Below are 22,875 nucleotides of genomic sequence, written 5' to 3'. Positions count from 1 at the left end.
ACCCCAACAAAACAGAAATCATCATCTTCGGCCCCAACAAGACAGTATGGGACGACTCCTGGTGGCCCACCTCGCTTGGACCACCCCCAACACCCTCCACCCATGAACGCAACCTCAGCATCATCTTAGACTCATCTCTCTCCAAGGCCCAGCAAATCAACACCATATCGTCCTCCTGTTTCAACACCCTTCGCATTCTACGGAAGACCTTCAAATGGATTCCCTTAGAAACGAGAAAAACGGTCACCCATGCCCTCATCAGCAGCAGACTGGACTACGACAACGCCCTCTATGCTGGTACCACAGCCAAGCTTCAGCAAAAACTCCAGCGAATTCAGAACGCAGCCGCACGCCTCATCCTCAACCTCCCCCACCAAGAACACATCTCCGCTCACCTCAGATCCCTTCACTGGCTGCCCATCAGCAAAAGGATCATCTTCAAAGTCCTTATCCACGCTCACAAATCCCTCCACAACACTGGACCAGCCTACCTTAATGAATGAGTAATCTTCCACACACCTACTCAACTTCTCCGCTCTGCTGACCTCGCTCTTGCCACAGTCCCTCGCATCCAACGCGCCACCTCTGGCAGCAGATCCTTCTCCCACCTCGCCTTCAAGACCTGAAACTCCCTCCCCACCAACCTATGCAAGACCCAGGACCTCCTAACTTTCAGAAAGTACCTCAAGACATGGCATTTTGAGCAGTAAACGGCAACCCTTTCTCCCCCCCAGCGCCTTGAGACCCTAACGGGTGAGTAGTGCGCTTAATAACATTTTTGATTGATTGATCATCTGGGCAAGTAATATTGCTGTACCACAATCTTCCTATCTGCTGAGATATTAACTTACAGATATTGGAAATAATACAAATCACTACCTCCATGGTTACAGGAAATGGGGTATATACCGACAACCTCAAGTGAAATAAAAAATCTTGGTGTTTTCATGGATTCCATTTTAGCACTGATTTCTAAAGTGAACAAGGACAAAAGAGACTAACATATCACTATGATGACTTTATTTCACATTTTCCCTTCCTTCTCGCTGACTAATTGAATCCGTGCCTTCCTGGCACTTGTTGTATTAAGAGCAGATTACACAAATTTAATATACATGGGACGCTCCAAAAAAATGATTGCTAAACTGCAAAGAAGCCAGAACATGACAACTAGATAGATCTTTAATCTATATAGAAAGGACCATATTACACACGCTTTGAATCCTCTACACTGGCTAACTGTTACAGGAAGAATATCTGTCAAAGCTATGTGTATTGCCAAAAAAACTTCGATCCAGAGCAGGTAGCCTATTGTAGGTTCTCAAATGCCACAAAAAAGCAGCAAAGGTGGCAGAGGCTTCATTGTGCAGTCATGCTGGTAGATTATCAAATAGCTACAAGAAATTCAGAAGAGTGATAAAGCCATGACATTTTGCTTAAAAGACCATCCTCACTGGTATTTGGAAACTTCCTAACTCAGAATTGTATTGGTTGCTTGTAGTCCTGTGCTTTTGTTTTAGATTTGTGTGTAGGCCGACCAGCAACTCCCGGGACAAGCTTGGAACACACCTCCTGAGCATCACACAAGGTTGAACACACAATATAACTAGGTGACATATTCACCATAACAGGTTCCAGCAACCATGCACAACTGTTCCCAACCGAACGCTCTCAGGATCATAAAGCACTTTCAGGCACCAATTGACAAATAAAGTTGCTATAGGAATGCTACAATGAAGCACAAAACACTTCTAGAGGGTGGGAGAGCTTCACCTGTTTATCCTGTCAGATTCAAGCTAGGAAAGGCTGTATCAGGAACCACGGAAAGCTTGCATTATTATGGAAGGACATCCTTGGTTTACAATGTCAGTCTGTACATTCTTGCATTACTAATCTTAACTCAGCATTCAGATTTTGGTCACTCCTTGGGTAAAGGTAAGGAAGGTTTGTAAGACACCTCCAGGAGGAAAGGACTAAGGCTGGGCTACAAGGAAGAGGCAATCACAAAAATGACAGCCCTTTTGTTTGCAAGTGACTAAGCCAATCCTACAACAAGTCACAACTGTCAGCCCAGCCCTCCTGGCTCACAGCTGTATCCCACCAAAAACCCAAATAGTAAAAAGGTTATGTCTGGCAGCCTTTACGCATGGACTCAAGAGTGCAACATCTCAGGGTAGTCGTGGTTAAACGGAGATTACCTTTTTCTCACAAGTCTCACTCACACACAGGCAATTAAGGAAATGCAGTAACGTTTTCAACAGGTTTGATTAACAAGACTGCAATCTACTGTAAATTACATGGGCTGCAATGATTAGGATAAGAAACAATGCAAGAAGCACAATTGTAAAAACAAGAGTTATGAATAGAAAGACCCGCATTATCTTGCAGTAACATGAGATGTAAGAAAGGCCCTAGTACCCTAGCATGATGAACCTGATCTCTAACCTAAAGAGATCTAGGTGTGTTAAACCTAATCTGCCAGTACCATGTCCATGAGAGGAGACTCCCAAACCGTGTTACCTTGGAATGAGGTCTCTACATCGGATTCCGTGGGGACACGTAGGCTGGGTCTGCATCAAGTCGATGTGTAGCATAGATAGCGTTGATGGCATCTTGTAGGATGTCTTCAAAGCCATCAAAAGGAAGGGCATCCAGGAAAGAAACAACATCGTCAGATGTGAGATTAATGACAGAATTGGCAAACTGATTCATGGAGCACAGCAACCTCAGGCGCAGGATCAGGATCACCCGCGAGGGCAGCACCATCCAAAGTGCCTAAAGGAGCCAGATAGTCCACCAAGTGAGGCTCGTAAGTGGCTCCCAAATCAGCCTCAGTCTCATGGGGCATGACCTTGTATGAACCGTCATTGGGAACATCAGCAGTTCTTGGTCCACAGGAGTCACTGGCTGAACAGCAGGGCACACCGAAGGTAGATATTCGAAGAGGCACCAAGCGCAATGAAAGACTGGTTGCACACACCATAATACTGGTCAGAATGACAGTGACCAATCATGCTCCAATTCTTCCTGCAACGGAGCACCAAAAAACTGCAACATGTAATCACGGCACAGCTGGGCTGGTGGCAGTAGCTCCATCACTCTGCTTAGCTGGGAAGGCACAACCACTACGTATCAGAATCAGCAGCAGCAGTAGCCCATTGATCAATGCCAAAGGCACAGGAAAGCTGCCAAACATGCTTGAAAGAGTGAATGGATGGCTGAAGTAATGACTCCGAAGATAGTCTGGAAGATGGACATGAATCCAGACCCAACAGCCTTAAAGAAGTGCACAATCCCTGTAGTGCATGAAGCATTGAATGTTCTGGATTCCAGCTCTCCAAAGTGCTTGGGGAAGTTGGTATTTAATAGGGATTGTATCTCGGCTGATGATCTTGCTATCTGAAGAGCATACATCTCTCTAGTCGATGTCAATGCAACTTGTTTCTGGAACAGTAGCGCCTTTAGTCTGCTCAGCTTGTCATAATTTACATTAGTAGTATCAATATGAAGCCACCTTTCTGCTACTCTTATCTCTTGTGTGGGGGGGCGAATAAAACATGTCTGCAACAAATTACAATCTTAGAGACCGAAATTGTGTAGGAAATTCCTGGTCTTAAACCAAAAAATCTTTGGTCGTTCAGGACCACATAACTTCCATTTGAAAGTATATGAAATGCTGGATAAATTAAAGGGACAGGAGTACCCTTCAGAAAACAAGGCAAGTTCGCAACCCCCAAGTTCGTAACCCCCGCATTGCAAAGGCCATTAAGGGACACCTGTTGGCAAATCATTGAATGACTAACAGTAGTCTCATATTTGCTTCCGCTGAGAAAGACCTCTGTTTCGCCGTCTAGACATTTATATTCAAAGGGGAAACTCCCACAATTCTTTAATATAGCTATTGCCTAGCCGCTCGAATCTGCCCATGGCAAGATGTTTCAAGTATTTCAAAAAATGAAAGGTGGATTTGGGCAGAACTATAATGCCACGTACAAGCCATACTGTTGATGGACTTTCCGCCACCGTGAAGGGCAACTTTTGTAACTTTTCTATATGAAGAATGGTGAAACTCTCTTCGCTTTTAGCCATTGTCTGTTATTCCCTGGATAAATTAAAAGCAGCAAATAGGTCACTACTGTTAATGTATTTCCATGGAAGGCGGCCATTTTTCAGAATCTATAGTGTCCAACCTAACAGCATGATGGAACACAGTTGATATTTTCCATGGTGTAAAAAGGACATGTCATTTTGAATAATGTCTATTGCAGATAACACTATTTTATTAAGGGAGTATATTCTGTTGGACAGAGTGTTCATATCATTATCGACAACAGCTAAAGCCTTTTTCAAATTTTTCTTATCGATCTGCCTTAAACGCGTAGCTGCTTCCATTTCAGAAAGCTTTCCAGATCGCATTGTATATGGCATAGATGAAGCTTTTAGAGCAAGGCTTTCTGGGACCTAACAAGAAACCTTGTAAGTCTATGTCTTCAGATAGCATATTAAGATGTTCTTTAACTGTTGCTAAGGTGTTAGTCTGAAACCATTATTGGCACAGTTTACCCACACTGTATTTAGTAACTATACTCCAGTGTTGACCCGAGACAAGGCAAGGGTCCAGCCCGCTAATCTTGAAACCCCCTGAGGAATTCACAAAACATGTCTGACACCCATTTGTGTCTATTTGTGACAATAATCACCCACTAGGACTAGAAAGTCAAGAATTATAGGTACCAGACTGAACATTTGCTTCTAATTCTTCCTCAGTGACGTTTAGGAAGGACTGCCAATTGTTGAATTTTGCCAGTTTGCAGATACTGGGCACATTCATTTCATTTATTGTTTCTAACCCTAAATAGTATGTATGTTGAATTGTGTCATTTAAAAGATCATTTGAACAGGAATAAGGCAGGCTTTAAATAAAGCTTCCCTACCCTGTATTTGCCAATCTTGTGTTCTACAAACACTTTTTAGATCGATAGTGCTCATCCAGTATTTGTATCCTTCAACTGTAAGTTGGGAAACAAAGAAATCGGAATAGATACATTTTGTGTTTGCTAACAACATTTTCGTAATTTTAGAAGGTGGCAACTTGAAATAGTATGATTCTGCATTCTTGATGTCATGCCGAGAAAAATATGCTTTTTTTATCTGAATAATACTTTGGGCTCCCCAAAGGCAGAGTTGAACAATGTTCTCTATGTGTATAATTAAATATTGATCTATGTCTAGTTGTAGTGCTGGTAGTAATATCCACAATTATTATAAATAGAACATCTCCCCATAATTATGTGTGTTAGTGTACACATCATCCCTTTCAAATACAGTATAATCCCACAATTCAGCAAGCATGGAATCAACTGTTTGAAAATCCCAATCATCAGAAACAACACCAGGTGTAATTACATCAGTCATTGAAATTTTAAAAACATATGGAATTTGAATGACCTCAGTAGGCCCATATATATTAAATGGAACTTTATTCCACACAATCCCATCAGGAATTGGTACTGTTGAAATGTTCACAAGGGAGAAGTCTCTTTGGACCTTATGTGAGGAAAGAGTTGGAGTTAGAACTTTATCCACTGGCTCGACAGAAGAGAGTTCAGGAAGATAATGACCATTTATAAGGCGAACGAAAACAAACACAAAACTAATCCATAATGGAAATGCAAGCAATGTCAGAAATATCCACAGATGATTCCATGGATAAATTAAATAGTTATTTTTAAGCCATATGTACAGTTTTTGTGTCTTAGAAACAGTTTAACTTGCAGGTGCGGATGAAGTCGAAGAAAAGTCATCAAGGTCGATCAAATAACCAGATGCAATCTCTGAAAACACAGGAGCCAGTGCATTACTGTTGGATGGATTCACTTTGTGTAGAGGTTTATAGTAGATGATGTCATCTGTTTGTGTGGAGTTGGAGTAGAAGACAGCCACATATTGGACAAGTGTTGTTGGTGTAGTGCTAAGAGGAATCAGCAAAAGCAAATGTTCCGCCCTCCCTATGTTCGAGGAGGCATTTGAGGCATTGTTGTACATGCTGGTATAGTTAGAAGAGTTGTTTTGTCTTCTTTGAAGTGGTTTGTCCTGTTGGGTAGTGAGAGGGAACCAGGAACTACCCAGGGGACCTCTAGGTCTACTGTGCAGGGTCAGCCACATGATATAGTTTGATGTTGTCAATGGAGACAGATCAGTTTACTTTGGTATCAGGTAGCAGTGGTAGGATGACAGTTATGCTACCTTGTATTCCCAAGACCTGGACCTGTACTCTCTAGGATGGGCCAAATTCTTTGTTCACAACAATCTTCTCATGAACCGCATCCCCAACTTTAGGAATCCAGCCAGTAGAGGTTGTTGGCAAATTCCTTATTCCTAAGGTGGCAGCACTGGTGGATGAAATATCATCACAAAATTGCTGAACCTCCTGTAAGACAGTGAGACGTTCATTTATGTCAAAAGGTGTATCTGCTGCCACCAAACCAGGGCCATCTAGATCTGGGACATACATAAGTAACACAAAGAGAACCTCATAAGGAGTGCATTCTCCCAAGGACCGTCTTGGCAGACTATTCAGTGCTCTTTGGACCTCATATAGGTGATGAAGCCAACTGCGACTAGAACCTAATACTCTAGCTGTTAAGGACTGCTTTAGATATTGATTCCTCCTCTCCACAACTGAATTACCCTTGGGATGGTAGGATGATGCGTAATGGAGTTCAACACCCATCGTCCTCATGGTGTCACTGAGTGCCACAGAGGCAAAAGCAGGGCCCTGGTCCGAATGGAATGCTAAAACTGCATATGTACCGATAAAGATCAGCAAGTCTTTAATAACAGATTGAGCATCAGCTGACCGCTGAGGTCCTATCCACAGGAATCTAGAACAAAAATCTACATCTACTAAGATGTATTTGTATGAACTTTCCGGTTGAAGGGGGCCACAATGGTCCAGGTACACACATTGTAGTGGCCTACTGGACACAAAGAGGGATGTCTGCAGTGGGCGTTTGATGTGTGAACCCTTTGTCTGATGGCAAATGTCACAACAAAGAACGTATTGCTTGGTCTGCTTGTATAGACCTGGCCACTGGAAGCACTTCTGTAAGAGTGTTACTGTGGCAGCAACACCAGTATGTGCAGAGGTGACACTCTCAAGCGCTGCTTTGATTAAATCTAATCTCTGGTCTTGGTTGGGGATCATTCGATCTCCAACCCCAGGAACTGCTGCAAAGGCAACATTCTGTGCACTGATGTGGTATGAATATTTTGTAGGGTATGCTTTTGGCAGGGGCTTGTCTTCAGCTGAAGCTTTCATGGCAGCCAAAATTTCATTATTGAATCTCGTCTGGGAAGAGTCACTCCAGCAACAGAAGTTGTAGCTACTGCAGATTGACTGCTTCATAAGCCAAAGTATTGCCAATAACGTATACTCCTACATTTTGTTGGCCTTTGTGTGAACTACATGGGCATTAGGCAGCCTATTCTTAAGATCAGCAGCCCTCCCCCACAAAGTTCTGTGTTTTATGGTGTTCCCCTTTGAGTCTCTGAGCCTGTTCATTCACCAATGATTAAGATAATCATTGTAGGACTGGACACAATAGTATGAATCACAAACAATCAATGTGAGTTGTCCTGGATCCGCATGTTCCAGTGCTAGGATAGGGGTTTTAAGTTCAACCGTCTGAGCTGTGCAGTCCCCCAGGTTCTGTGTGTAGATATTGTGAGGATGAACTATACCATCCTTTATCACTCCACTCATGGCTGTGCAAGCGGATGAGTATTTATGTTTAGTACCTACAGCTGGTTGTGCTGAACCATCAGTGTAAATAACAGTATGGTATCTGCCAAGCGGCAAGATGTGTAGAGGTGCGGGGTACTCCTGTTCATATTGGGGAAATGTTTGTGTTTAAAGTTTTGGATCAAAGATGTAATCAAGATAGGTGACAGTCAGGGAGGTTGCCAATCGAAGCTAACATGGATGTAATGCTTTAGCATTAGGAACACTAGCTTTGGTGATTGCCCCTAAGGCTGGCACCAGGGTAATGGCAATAATACACTTCCCTTGGGCAAGTGACCTCTCCTTAATGACAGCCATCTGTATTGCAGTTAGAATGTTTTCTGTGGGTGAAAGCGTTGTTCTGCATTAGAATATAAATGTGATTTATATGCTATGGGCACTGTGTCGCCTTCGATAAAGGTGACATAAGTGAACCCAATGGCACCATTGTTAGACTTGACAGCCTTGGGGTGGTTACCCCTAACTTTTTGCCTGCCTACCTCCACTTTTTAGATACTGTTTTTGCTGGTTTTAAGACTCTGCACAGTTTACCAATGCTAACCATTGCTAAAGTGCATATGCTCTCTCCCTTTAAACATGGTACCATTGGATCATTCTCAATTGGACTATTTAATTTACTTATAAGTCCCTAGTAAAGTGCACTATATGTGCCCATGGCCTGTAGATTAAATGCTACCAATGGGCCTGCAGCACTGCTTGTGCCACCCACTTCAGTAGCCCCTTAACCTTGTCTCAGGCCCGCCATTGCAAGGCCTTTGTGTGCAGTTTCACTGCCAATTCGACTTCACATTTAAACGTACTTGCCAAGGATAAAAGCCCCCCTTTTTCTACATATGACACCCCTAAGGTATGCCCTAGGTAACCCATAGGGCAGGGTGCTGTGTAGGCAAAAGGCAGAACATGTACCCATGTAGTTTACATGTCCTGGTAGTGTAAAACTCCTAAATTAATTTCTACACTGCTGTGAGGCCTGCTCCCTCCATAGGTTAACATTGGGGCTGCCCTCATACATTGTTTTGAGTGAGAGCTGCTGATCTGAAAGACACTTCGGGAGAATCCATTTGATGTTAAATCAAGAGAGAGTCTCTTAGTCTTGATACTATTATCAGGGTCTTCATCATTGGCAGTGAGTACAGAGGATACTGTTGTTTCCACACAACTAACTTTGTACATGCTGCATTGGGTTTGAAGATACCTTGTAGATCTCATTTCCAAACCTTCATATTCACCAGCACGTATAAATGGGCACCATCGAAAAACATGCTTAAACCCAATCCGAAATCTATTTAAAAAAAGATGAGAAAAGAAAGACAATTTTTAATAACAAAATTCTGACGTGGATTTATTCTGTAGTTTTCAAAAGTGTTGCACACATAAGTATGAAAAGCTTAGAATAATGCACTTAAAGAGCAGGAAACCGACTAGAACATTGCCAATAATTATTTTTACCCTGTTGGTAAGTATGGAAATGTATGTAATGCACAGGACAGCGTTTTGTTTGCAATGTATTTTATAGTGCCAATAGCATTTATATATTCACCTCAAACTGTTCATTCCCCAAAGGTGGGGGCGTTTGAGGGAAAGAGGATTATATGGGCGATCATTGTCTGCATCCTCTCTGAACACAATCTTAATGACAACAAGTAAACAAAGCGCCTCACTATAAGATAAATGTTTCACCAAGTGAATTGCCAATGTAGTTGTGTACGAATAAGGACCAAGGAATAACAGGACATTACATAAAATTGCAACCAACTTGTAAGGCAATGTCTCACACACAACCCTAGTCTAAAGCTTCACCACAGACCAATACATTTGCCAGAAATGGCAGATAGGCTCTCTCTGTTTACAGGAAGTACTTAGTTAGGGAAACAAGATACAGGATTCAGATTAAAGGTTTAAAAAGCTCACGTTCATTCGTATTGTAATCCTTTTTATTCAAGGAGGGCCAATGAGATAATGAAAACTGCACTGTAATGCATGGGAGTGTTTATTACACTCACATGTAATAGGACATGTGAGGCCTTACCTTACAATTTTTGTAGTTTCTTGTAATCCTGGGCAACAGAATGTGGCATGTGAAGTGTAACTTTTGTCCTGCTTCCCATTAATCAAATAAATACATTTTTGAAGTAATGCCAATGATTAGGTGTCATGTTGCTCTATTAAACATACATTAACAAACTGAGTGATTAGTTATACAACAATATGTTTGAGGATATGCTATCAACATGATTGATTGAAGAAAATTGATTTTTAATAACTTGTAGTATACCCTTACTTAGTTTACATTAACCAGTGTATGAATTATAGTCATGTAGTCCTGAAGTGGAGTTTATCAAGATCCATATTTAGAATAAACAGACAGGTTTCTTGTAACCGAAGAAATACTAATTATATTCACCCAATAAGACATTTCTGTTGTCTTTCAAACCATGACTGATGTTAAAATTTGGGGGAGGGAGGATGTCTACATTTTAATGGATTTTTATTGAACCCAAAGCAGACACGAAAGACCTCATGAACTACCGTCCCATCTCTCTTCTCCCCTTCCCCGCCAAGGTCGCTGAGAAGAAAGTGAACGCCCAACTGTCTTACTTCCTAGAGGAAAACAACGCACTTGACACCTCCCAGTCTGGATTCCGCAAGAACCACAGCACTGAGACTACCCTCATCGCCTGCACAGATGACACCAGAGTGGACAAGGGCGAGACCGTTGCTCTCATCCTTCTGGGCCTCTCCGCAGCTTTCAACACTGTATGCCATCAAATCCTCCGTGCACGTCTTTTTGACGCAGGAATCTGACACAAGGCCCTACACTAGCTCACCTCCTTCCTCGCCGAAAGAACCCAAAGAGTTCGCCCCCCTCCCTTCCGGTCCCCAGCCACCAAGATCATCTGTGGGGTCCCCCAAGGATCCTCCCTCAGCCCCACCCTCTTCAACATATACATGGCCCCCCTCGCCAACATTCTCTGCCCCCATGGAATCACCATCATCTCGTACGCAGACGACACCCAGCTCATCATCTCCCTCACCAGGAACCCTTCCACCACCAAGAAAAACCTACAAGCCGGACTCCTCGACATCGCCGAGCAAGCCACCTCAAACTCAACCCCAACAAAACAGAAATCATCATCTTCAGCCCCAACAAGACAGTATGGGACGACTCCTGGTGGCACCCAAGAACGCAACCTCAGCATCATCTTAGACTCATCTCTCTCCAAGGCCCAGCAAATCAACACCATATCGTCCTCCTGTTTCAACACCCTTCGCATTCTACGGAAGACCTTCAAATGGATTCCCTTAGAAACAAGAAAAACGGTCACCCATGCCCTCATCAGCAGCAGACTGGACTACGACAACGCCCTCTATGCTGGTACCACAGCCAAGCTTCAGCAAAAACTCCAGCGAATTCAGAACGCAGCTGCACGCCTCATCCTCAACCTCCCCCACCAAGAACACATCTCCGCTCACCTCAGATCCCTTCACTGGCTGCCCATCAGCAAAAGGATCATCTTCAAGTCCTTATCCACGCTCACAAATCCCTTCACAACACTGGACCAGCCTACCTTAATGAATGAGTAATCTTCCACACACCTACTCAACTTCTCCGCTCTGCTGACCTCGCTCTTGCCACAGTCCCCCGCATCCAACGCACCACCTCTGGCAGCAGATCCTTCTCCCACCTCGCCTCCAAGACCAGAAACTCCCTCCCCACCAACCTATGCAAGACCCAGGACCTCCTAACTTTCAGAAAGTACCTCAAGACATGGCATTTTGAGCAGTAAACGGCAACCCTTTCTCCCCCCCAGCGCCTTGAGACCCTAACGGGTGAGTAGTGCGCTTAATAACATTTTTGATTGATTGATCATCTGGGCAAGTAATATTGCTGTACCACAATCTTCCTATCTGCTGAGATATTAACTTACAGATATTGGAAATAATACAAATCACTACCTCCATGGTTACAGGAAATGGGGTATATACCGACAACCTCAAGTGAAATAAAAAATCTTGGCGTTTTCATGGATTCCATTTTAGCACTGATTTCTAAAGTGAACAAGGACAAAAGAGGCTCACATATCACTATGATGACTTTATTTCACATTTTCCCTTCTTTCTCGCTGACTTATTGAATCCGTGCCTTCCTGGCACTTGTTGTATTAAGAGCAGACTACACAAATTTAATATACATGGGACGCTCCAAAAAAATGATTGCTAAACTGCAAAGAAGCCAGAACATGACAACTAGATAGATCTTTAATCTATATAGAAAGGACCATATTACACACGCTTTGAATCCTCTACACTGGCTAACTGTTACAGGAAGAATATCTGTCAAAGCTATGTGTATTGCCAAAAAAACTTCGATCCAGAGCAGGCAGCCTATTGTAGGTTCTCAAATGCCACAAAAAAGCAGCAAAGGTGGCAGAGGCTTCATTGTGCAGTCATGCAGGTAGATTATCAAATAGCTACAAGAAATTCAGAAGAGTGATAAAGCCATTACATTTTGCTTAAAAGACCATCCTCACTGGTATTTGGAAACTTCCTAACTCAGAATTGTATTGGTTGCTTGTAGTACTGTGCTTTTGTTTTAGATTTGTGTGTAGGCCGACCAGCAACTCCCGGGACAAGCTTGGAACACACCTCCTGAGCATCACACAAGGTTGAACACACAATATAACTAGGTGACATATTCACCATAACAGGTTCCAGCAACCATGCACAACTGTTCCCAACCGAACGCTCTCAGGATCATAAAGCACTTTCAGGCACCAATTGACAAATAAAGTTGCTATAGGAATGCTACAATGAAGCACAAAACACTTCTAGAGGGTGGGAGAGCTTCACCTGTTTATCCTGTCAGATTCAAGCTAGGAAAGGCTGTATCAGGAACCACGGAAAGCTTGCATTATTATGGAAGGACATCCTTTGTTTACAATGTCAGTCTGTACATTCTTGCATTACTAATCCTAACTCAGCATTCAGATTTTGGTCACTCCTTGGGTAAGGGTAAGGAAGGTTTGTAAGACACCTCCAGGAAGAAAGGACTAAGGCTGGGCTACAAGGAAGAGGCAATCACAAAAATGACAGCCCTTTTGTTTGCAAGTGACTAAGCCAATCATACAACAAGTCACAACTGTCAGCCCAACCCTCCTGGCTCACAGCTGTACCCCACCAAAAACCCAAATAGTAAAAAGGTTATGTCTGGCAGCCTTTACGCATGGACTCAAGAGTGCAACATCTCAGGGTAGTCGTGGTTAAACGGAGATTACCTTTTTCTCACAAGTCTCACTCACACACAGGCAATTAAGGAGATGCAGTAACGTTTTCAACAGGTTTGATTAACAAGACTGCAATCTACTGTAAATTACATGGGCTGCAATGATTAGGATAAGAAACAATGCAAGAAGCACAATTGTAAAAACAAGAGTTATGAATAGAAAGACCCCCATTATCTTGCAGTAACATGAGATGTAAGATAGGCCTTAGTACCCTAGCATGATGAACCTAATCTCTAACGTAAAGAGATCTAGGTGTGTTAAACCTAATCTGCCAGTACCATGTCCATGAGAGGAGACTCCCAAACCGTGTTACCTTGGAATGAGGTCTCTACATCGGATTCCATGGGGACACGTAGGCTGGGTCTGCATCAAGTCGATGTGTAGCATAGATAGCGTTGATGGCATCTTGTAGGATGTCTTCAAAGCCATCAAAAGAAGGGCATCCAGGAAAGAAACAACATCGTCAGATGTGAGATTAATGACAGAATTGGCAAACTGATTCATGGAGCACAGCAACCTCAGGATCAGGATCACCCGCGAGGGCAGCACCATCCAAAGTGCCTAAAGGAGCCAGATAGTCCACCAAGTGAGGCTCGTAAGTGGCTCCCAAATCTGCCTCAGTCTCATGGGGCATGACCTTGTAGGAACCGTCATTGGGAACATCAGCAGTTCTTGGTCCACAGGAGTCACTGGCTGAACAGCAGGGCACACCGAAGGTAGATATTCGAAGAGGCACCAAGCGCAATGAAAGACTGGTTGCACACACCATAATACTGGTCAGAATGACAGTGACCAATCATGCTCCAATTCTTCCTGCAACGGAGCACCAAAAAACTGCACCATGTAATCACGGCACAGCTGGGCTGGTGGCAATAGCTCCATCACTCTGCTTAGCTGGGAAGGCACAACCACTACGTATCAGAATCAGCAGCAGCAGTAGCCCATTGATCAATGCCAAAGGTACAGGAAAGCTGCCAAACGTGCTTGAAAGAGTGAATGGATGGCTGAAGTAATGACTCCGAAGATAGTCTGGAAGATGGACATGAATCCAGACCCAACAGCCTTAAAGAAGTGCACAATCCCTGTAGTGCATGAAGCATTGAATGTTCTGGATACCAGCTCTCCAAAGTGCTTGGGGAAGTTGGTATTTAATAGGGATTGTATCTCGGCTGATGATCTTGCTATCTGAAGAGCATACATCTCTCTAGTCGATGTCAATGCAACTTGTTTCTGGAACAGTAGCGCCTTTAGTCTGCTCAGCTTGTCATAATTTACATTAGTAGTATCAATATGAAGCCACCTTTCTGCTACTCTTATCTCTTGTGTGGGGGGGGTGAATAAAACATGTCTGCAACAAATTACAATCTTAGAGACCAAAATTGTGTAGGAAATTCCTGGTCTTAAACCAAAAAATCTTTGGTCGTTCAGGACCACATAACTTCCATTTGAAAGTATATGAAATGCTGGATAAATTAAAGGGACAGGAGTACCCTTCAGAAAACAAGGCAAATTCGCAACCCCCAAGTTCGTGACCCCCGCATTGCAAAGGCCATGAAGGGACACCTGTTGGCAAATCATTGAATGACTAACAGTAGTCTCATATTTGCTTCCGCTGAGAAAGACCTCTGTTTCGCCGTCTAGACATTTATATTCAAAGGGGAAACTCCCACAATTCTTTAATATACCTATTGCCTAGCCGCTCGTATCTGCCTATGGCAAGATGTTTCAAGTATTTCAAAAAATGAAAGGTGGATTTGGGCAGAACTATAATGCCACGTACAAGCCATACTGTTGATAGACTTTACGCAACCGTGAAGGGCAACTTTTGTAACTTTTCTATATGAAGCATGCTGAAACTCTCTTCGCTTTTAGCCATTGTCTGTTATTCCCTGGATAAATTAAAAGCAGCAAATAGGTCACTACTGTTAATGTATTTCCATGGAAGGCGGCCATTTTTCAGAATCTATAGTGTCCAACCTAACAGCATGATGGAACACAGTTGATATTTTCCATGGTATAAAAAGGACATGTCATTTTGAATAATGTCTATTGCAGATAACACTATTTTATTAAGGGAGTATATTCTGTTGGACAATATTAAGATGTTCTTTAACTGTTGCTAAGGTGTTAGTCTGCAACCATTATTGGCACAGTTTACCCACACTGTATTTAGTAACTATACTCCAGTGTTGACCCGAGACAAGGCAAGGGTCCAGCCCGCTAATCTTGAAACCCCCTGAGGAATTCACAAAACATGCCTGACACCCATTTGTGTCTATTTGTGACAATAATCATCCACTAGCACTAGAAAGTCAAGAATTATAAGTACCAGACTGAACATTTGCTTCTAATTCTTCCTCAGTGACGTTTAGGAAGGACTGCCAATTGTTGAATTTTGCCAGTTTGCAGATACTGGGCACATTCATTTCATTTATTGTTTCTAACCCTAAATAGTATGTATGTTGAATTGTGTCATTCAAAAGATCATTTGAACAGGAATAAGGCAGGCTCTAAATAAAGCTTCCCTACTCTGTATTTGCCAATCTTATGTTCCACAAACACTTTTTAGATCGATAGTGCTCATCCAGTATTTGTATCCTTCAACTGTAAGTTGGGAAACAAAGAAATCGGAATAGATACATTTTGTGTTTGCTAACAACATTTTCGCAATTTTAGAAGGTGGCAACTTGAAATAGTATGATTCTGCATTCTTAATGTCATGCCGAGAAAAATATGCTTTTTTTATCTGAATAATACTTTGGGCTCCCCACAGGCAGAGTTGAAAATGTTCTCTATGTGTGTAATTGAATATTGATCTATGTCTAGTTGTAGTGCTGGTAGTAATATCCACAATTATTATAAATAGAACATCTCCCCATAATTATGTGTGTTAGTGTACACATCATCCCTTTCAAATACAGTAAAATCCCACAATTCAGCAAGCATGGAAACAACTGTTTGAAAATCCCAATCATCAGAAACAACACCAGGTGTAATTACATCAGTCATTGAAATTTTAAAAACATATGGAATTTGAATGACCTCAGTAGGCCCGTATATATTAAATGGAACTTTATTCCACACAATCCCATCAGGAATTGGTACTGTTGAAATGTTCACAAGGGAGAAGTCTCTTTGGACCTTATGTGAGGATAGATTTGGAGTTAGAACTTTATCCACTGGCTCGACAGAAGAGAGTTCAGGAAGATAATGACCATTTATAAGGCGAACGAAAACAAACACAAAACTAATCCATAATGGAAATGCAAGCAATGTCAGAAATATCCACAGATGATTCCATGGATAAATTAAATAGTTATTTTTAAGCCATATGTACAGTTTTTGTGTCTTAGAAACAGTTTAACTTGCAGGTGCGGATGAAGTCGAAGAAAAGTCATCAAGGTCGATCAAATAACCAGATGCAATCTCTGAAAACACAGGAGCCAGTGCATTACTGTTGGATGGATTCACTTTGTGTAGAGGTTTATAGTAGATGATGTCATCTGTTTGTGTGGAGTTGGAGTAGAAGACAGCCACATATTGGACAAGTGTTGTTGGTGTAGTGGTAAGAGGAATCAGCAAAAGCATATTTTCCACCCTCCCTATGTTCGAGGAGGCATTTGAGGCATTGTTGTACATGCTGGTATAGTTAGAAGAGTTGTTTTGTCTTCTTTGAAGTGGTTTGTCCTGTTGGGTAGTGAGAGGGAACCAGGAACTACCCAGGGGACCTCTGGGTCTACTGTGCAGGGTCAGCCACATGATATAGTTTGATGTTGTCAATGGAGACAGATCAGTTTACTTTGGTATCAGGTAGCGGTGGTAGGATGACAGTTATGCTACCTTGTATTCCCAAGACCTGGACCTGTGCTCTCTAGGATGGGCCAAATTCTTTGTTCACAACAATCTTCTCATGAACCACATCCCCAACTTTAGGAATCCAGCCAGTAGAGGTTGTTGGCAAATTCCTTATTCCTAAGGTGGCAGCACTGGTGGATGAAATATCATCACAAAATTGCTGAACCTCCTGTAAGACAGTGAGACGTTCATTTATGTCAAAAGGTGTATCTGCTGCCACCAAACCAGGGCCATCTAGATCTGGGACATACATAAGTAACACAAAGAGAACCTCCTAAGGAGTGCATCCTCCCAAGGACCGTCTTGGCAGACTATTCAGTGCTCTTTGGACCTCATATAGGTGATGAAGTCAACTGTGACTAGAACCTAATACTCTAGCTGTTAAGGACTGCTTTAGATATTGATTCCTCCTCTCCACAACCGAATTACCCTCGGGATGGTAGGATGATGCGTAATGGAGTTCAACACCCATCGTCCTCATGGTGTCACTGAGTGCCACAGAGGCAAAAGCAGGGCCCTGGTCCGAATGGAATGCTAAAACTGCATATGTACCGATAAAGATCAGCAAGTCTTTAATAACAGATTGAGCATCAGCTGACCGCTGAGGTCCTATCCACAGGAATCTAGAACAAAAATCTACATCTACTAAGATGTATTTGTATGAACTTTCCGGTTGAAGGGGGCCACAATGGTCCAGGTACACACATTGTAGTGGCCTACTGGACACAAAGAGGGATGTCTGCAGTGGGCGTTTGATGTTTGAACCCTTTGTCTGATGGCAAATGTCACAACAAAGAACGTATTGCTTGGTCTGCTTGTATAGACCTGGCCACTGGAAGCACTTCTGTAAGAGTGTTACTGTGGCAGCAACACCAGCATGTGCAGAGGTGACACTCTCAAGCGCTGCTTTGATTAAATCTAATCTCTGGTCTTGGTTGGGGATCATTCGATCTCCAACCCCAGGAACTGCTGCAAAGGCAACATTCTGTGCACTGATGTGGTATGAATATTTTGTAGGGTATGCTTTTGGCAGGGGCTTGTCTTCAGCTGAAGCTTTCATGGCAGCCAAAATTTCATTATTGAATCTTGTCTGGGAAGAGTCACTCCAGCAACAGAAGCTGTAGCTACTGCGGATTGACTGCTTCATAAGCCAAAGTATTGCCAATTAAGTATACTCCTACATTTTGTTGGCCTTTGTGTGAGCTACATGGGCATTAGGCAGCCTATTCTTAAGATCAGAAGCCCTCCCCCACAAAGTTCTGTGTTTTATGGTGTTCCCCTTTGAGTCTCTGAGCCTGTTCATTCACCAATGATTAAGATAATCATTGTAGGATTGGACACAATAGTATGAATCACAAACAATCAATGTGAGTTGTCCTGGATCCGCATGTTCCAGTGCTAGGATAGAGGTTTTAAGTTCAACCGTCTGAGCTGTGCAGTCCCCCAGGTTCTGTGTGTAGATATTGTGAGGATGAACTATACCATCCTTTATCACTCCACTCATGGCTGTGCAAGCGGATGAGTACTTATGTTTAGTACCTACAGCTGGTTGTGCTGAACCATCAGTGTAAATAACAGTATGGTATCTGCCAAGCGGCAAGATGTGTAGAGGTGCGGGGTACTCCTGTTCATATTGGAGAAATGTTTGTGTTTAGAGTTTTGGATCAAAGATGTAATCAAGATTGGTGACAGTCAGGGAGGTTGCCAATCGAAGCTAACATGGATGTAATGCTTTAGCATTAGGAACACTAGCTTTGGTGATTGCCCCTAAGGCTGGCACCAGTTTAATGGCAATAATACACTTCCCTTGGGCAAGTGACCTCTCCTTAATGACAGCCATCTGTATTGCAGTTAGAATGTTTTCTGTGGTTGAAACCGTTGTTCTGCATTAGAATATAAATGTGATTTATATGCTATGGGCACTGTGTCGCCTTCGATAAAGGTGACATAAGTGAACCCAATGGCACCATTGTTAGACCTGACAGCCTTGGGGTGGTTACCCCTAACTTTTTGCCTGCCTACCTCCACTTTCTAGATACTATTTTTGCTGGTTTTAAGACTCTGCACAGTTTACCACTGCTAACCAGTGCTAAAGTGCATATGTTCTCTCCCTTTAAACATGGTACCATTGGATCATTCCCAATTGGACTATTTAATTTACTTATAAGTCCCTAGTAAAGTGCACTATATGTGCCCATGGCCTGTAGATTAAATGCTACCAATGGGCCTGCAGCACTGCTTGTGCCACCCACTTCAGTAGCCCCTTAACCTTGTCTCAGGCCCGCCATTGCAAGGCCTTTGTGTGCAGTTTCACTGCCAATTCGACTTCACATTTAAACGTACTTGCCAAGGATAAAAGCCCCCCTTTTTCTACATATGACACCCCTAAGGTATGCCCTAGGTAACCCATAGGGCAGGGTGTTGTGTAGGAAAAAGGCAGAACATGTACCCATGTAGTCTACATGTCCTGGTAGTGTAAAACTCCTAAATTAATTTCTACACTGCTGTGAGGCCTGCTCCCTCCATAGGTTAACATTGGGGCTGCCCTCATACATTGTTTTGAGTAATAGCTGCTGATCTGAAAGGAGTAGGAAGGTCATATTTAGTATGGCCAGAATGGTGATATAAAAGTCTGCTGACTGGTGAAGTTGGATTTAATATTACTATTTTAGAAATTCCACTTTTAGACAGTGAACATTTCTCTGTACTTAAATCTTTCTGTGCCTTACAATCCACGTCTGGCCGGGTTTAGTTGACAGCTCCTTGTGCATTCACTCAAACACCCCCCAAACACAGGATTCTCAGCCTCACTTGCATACATCTGCATTTTGAATGGGTCTTCCTGGGCTGGGAGGGTGGAGGGCCTGCCCTCACACAAAGGACAGCCACACCCCCTACTGGGACCCTGGCAGACAGGATTGAACTGAAAGGGGACCTGGTGCACTTCTAAGACACTCTTTGAAGTCTCCCCCACGTCAAAGGCACATATGGGTATATAGATAGGGCTTCTGCCCCTACCAACTCAGACACTTCCTGGAGAAGAAACTTGAACCAGAACCTGCATCTTGCCAAGAAGAACTGCCTGGCTGCCCAAAGGACTCACCTGTCTGCTCTCTGTGAAGTAGTGCTGCCTTGCTGTTGCTCTGCTGCCTTGCTGCTCTCTGGCTCTGGTGAAGCAGTGCTCTCCAAGGGCTTGGATAGAGCTTGCCTCCTGTTCCGTGAAGTGTCAGGACCAAAAAGACTTCCTCTCTTCAATTAGGACTCCTTGTGCGGCAAACTTCGGAGCACTGCATGCCGAACCGGAATGACGTAGCCCGACTTCATAACAAGAAGATCGATGCAGCGCGAGCATAGCGACCGGAAATTTGATGCACAGCCCACTGGATCGATGCACAGCTAAGCCGGAACGACGCAGCCCGACTTCCAGAGAGGCATTGACGCAGCGCCTGCCGTGCAGTAGAAAATTCGACACAATGCCCACCGGATCGACGCAGCTCCTGTGACTTCTTCCTGCCAGCGCAGGAAATCTACACATCGTTCCTGAGGCGACTGAAAACCCCATACCCCAAGAGGATCCACGACCGAGTGCCGGAAATCGACGCACAGCCGTCCCCGCGTGAAAACTAAACGACGCATCGCCATGTGTGCCTCAATAAATTGACGCACACTGCTTTGTTTCCACGCATCTCCTCCTCTGCGGTTCTTTGTGGAGATTTTTCACGCAAACCAGGTACTTTGTGCTTGAAAGAGACTTTGTTGCTTTTAAAAGACTTAAGACACTTTATATCACTTTTCAGTGATATCTCAACATATATTTATTGCATTTTAGTTGTTTTGACCTGCAATTTTTCAGCTAAATATAACACATTTTTCTAAATAATGTGTGGTGTATTTGTGTGGGGGCCATAGGGTGTTATTGTATCATTTATTGCACAAATACTTTACACATTGCCTTCTAAGTTAAGCCTGACTGCTCAGTGCCTAGCTACCAGATGGGTGAGCACAGAATAATTTGGATTGTGTGTGACTTACCCTGACTAGAGTGAAGGTCCTTTCTTGGACCGGGGGTAACCTGACTGCCAACCAAAGACCCCATTTCTAACAACCTTCAACTATTCTGATGATCAAATTGGTTTTGTTATTGTGGGTGTGTAATTGCTTTGCTTCTAGCATGTCCTGTTGTAATTCTCTAAGGATGAGTGTGTGTTCTACTGTCCAGTGTCTGCTACAGAAATCTGGGCGTATTAAGTCAGAGTGGCTTGATGCCTTGTGCAAAGTCAGGAATGTATGTTATGCCAAAGTTGAAGAAACCAAGTAAAGACTATTGTTTCTTGATAGTATTTGGTGGCTGGAGTTGAGCACATTTTTCTAAAAAGTGCGGGCCAAGCTCTTACCATCGTTTGATAGCTAATTTCCCAGGAATATCACACTGATAAAGGATATTTTAGTTTTCCTAAAATTAAATTTGTAACCAACGGCTGTGAATCCCATAACGATCCGATCGACCCTGGCAAGATGAATGTCAAGGTTGTCATCTGTGAGACGGATGTCATCCACATAGGACAACGCCTCAGGATCAATATCATGCAATATTGATGTTACACCGGCTGAAAACAGCCCTGGGCTGTTCTTGTAGACCTGGGACAAATGGCAGAAGCGTTTTTGAGAGCCAAATGAGAATGCACTCAGTCCCAACTGTCGTGTGCTACGTTTTGCAAAAAAAAATGTTGGAGGTGTCCAACGTTATTTTGTATTTCTTACGCACTATGTTGTTAATTAGTGCTGTGTTGTGTGAATTTTGTATTGTGTATGTGCGAATTTGACTGTTTAAGAGTCTTTAGTCTAAGACTATTCTATATGAATGGTTGGGTTTTACAACGGGTAATAACAGGTTATTCATTGCAGAGACACAGGGCTCAACTACTCCCTGGTACTCGAGCTGAGTGAGGATCTCCCTCACCAGAGCTTTTGCTTCATATCTAAAGGTATATTGGGATTGAGGCTGATGTGTAGACCCAATCGGTATTGCATGGTAAGGAGTATCCTTATCGCAACCTACATGGTTGTGGTATAGTGCAGGTGCCTGCTCTGAAGCCCGGTTGACAGTGTAAGCTCCTTTTACCACTTCTGGAACAAGATCAGAGAAAGAAGGCAAAATGACATCTTCCCCATGTTGGAGCTTAAGGACGTGTTCAGGAGGGCTGTCTCTTTCGGCCAAAAGGATATCACAACTAAATTAATCCCAGGAATATTATGCAAATGGTGCGCTCTAGGTCTCCCTCTATTTGGATATTTTTAAATCATAAACCCTGTCAGGTGGGAGAAGGAGCCCATCTGCAGTCGCAACTGCAATGAAGTCGCTAGTTGCTGTCGCATCCAGATGATCTTTCAGACTCTGTCAACATATTGTGACTTCTGCTGCGCTGTCCAGCAGTGTCACAGCCCGCATCTTGTTCTTCAGCAATGTTCTCAAGTTTACTGCCATTTTTAATTGAAACTGTTGCCACCTTATACTTTTTCAACTGTGGCTTTGTTGTGGGAACTTGTCTTCTTTTTTGTCTGAAGACCACAGTGAGTCTTTCTTCTGTTTCACATAGTCAGGACGTTGCTCTGACTGGCCCTCTTTCTCGCTACGTCTATCCGGTGTGCTCTGAAAGGAATGAGAGTGACGTGAATCAGTATATCTGTCAGGAGCTTTTAGATTCTCTCTATTTCTGAGATTATATCTCCTCTCAGAGTTCTCCAGCCATGGAGAGTCTGCTCTCTGACTTTGTCTGTCTTTAATTTGCTTTTGTTTATCACAGTGCTTTTTAGAACCCTCCTGTGCTTGTGTGGTACCTTCCTTAGGGGTGGTACTCTGTATTTCAGGCTTTTTCGGCTTGGCTCCCAAACTATCCCGGCCTATGCTAGTATAGGTATCAGAAATAATTT

General features: G+C 43.1%; 1 protein-coding gene across 2 annotated transcripts in view; it reads right to left on the bottom strand.

The window, feature by feature from the left end:
• The window catches only part of TACR1 (tachykinin receptor 1), a 1,875,561-nt gene that overhangs the window by 4,672 nt on the left and 1,848,014 nt on the right, over nucleotides 1-22,875 (bottom strand). Inside the window, exon 5 of one of the 2 annotated variants that reach the window (XM_069214112.1) lies at nucleotides 9,000-9,086. The exons of the other annotated variant lie outside the window; for it this stretch is intronic. Coding sequence (XP_069070213.1) covers nucleotides 9,000-9,086 — 87 coding nt within the window. The remainder of the gene's footprint in view (nucleotides 1-8,999; nucleotides 9,087-22,875) is intronic. 2 annotated transcript variants of the gene reach the window in all.

Source organism: Pleurodeles waltl, chromosome 11 (assembly GCF_031143425.1).
Source record: "Pleurodeles waltl isolate 20211129_DDA chromosome 11, aPleWal1.hap1.20221129, whole genome shotgun sequence".
Lineage (NCBI taxonomy): Eukaryota > Metazoa > Chordata > Amphibia > Caudata > Salamandridae > Pleurodeles > Pleurodeles waltl.
The sequence above is the reverse complement of the archived record's forward strand: the minus strand, read 5'-3'. Positions and strand labels throughout refer to the sequence as shown.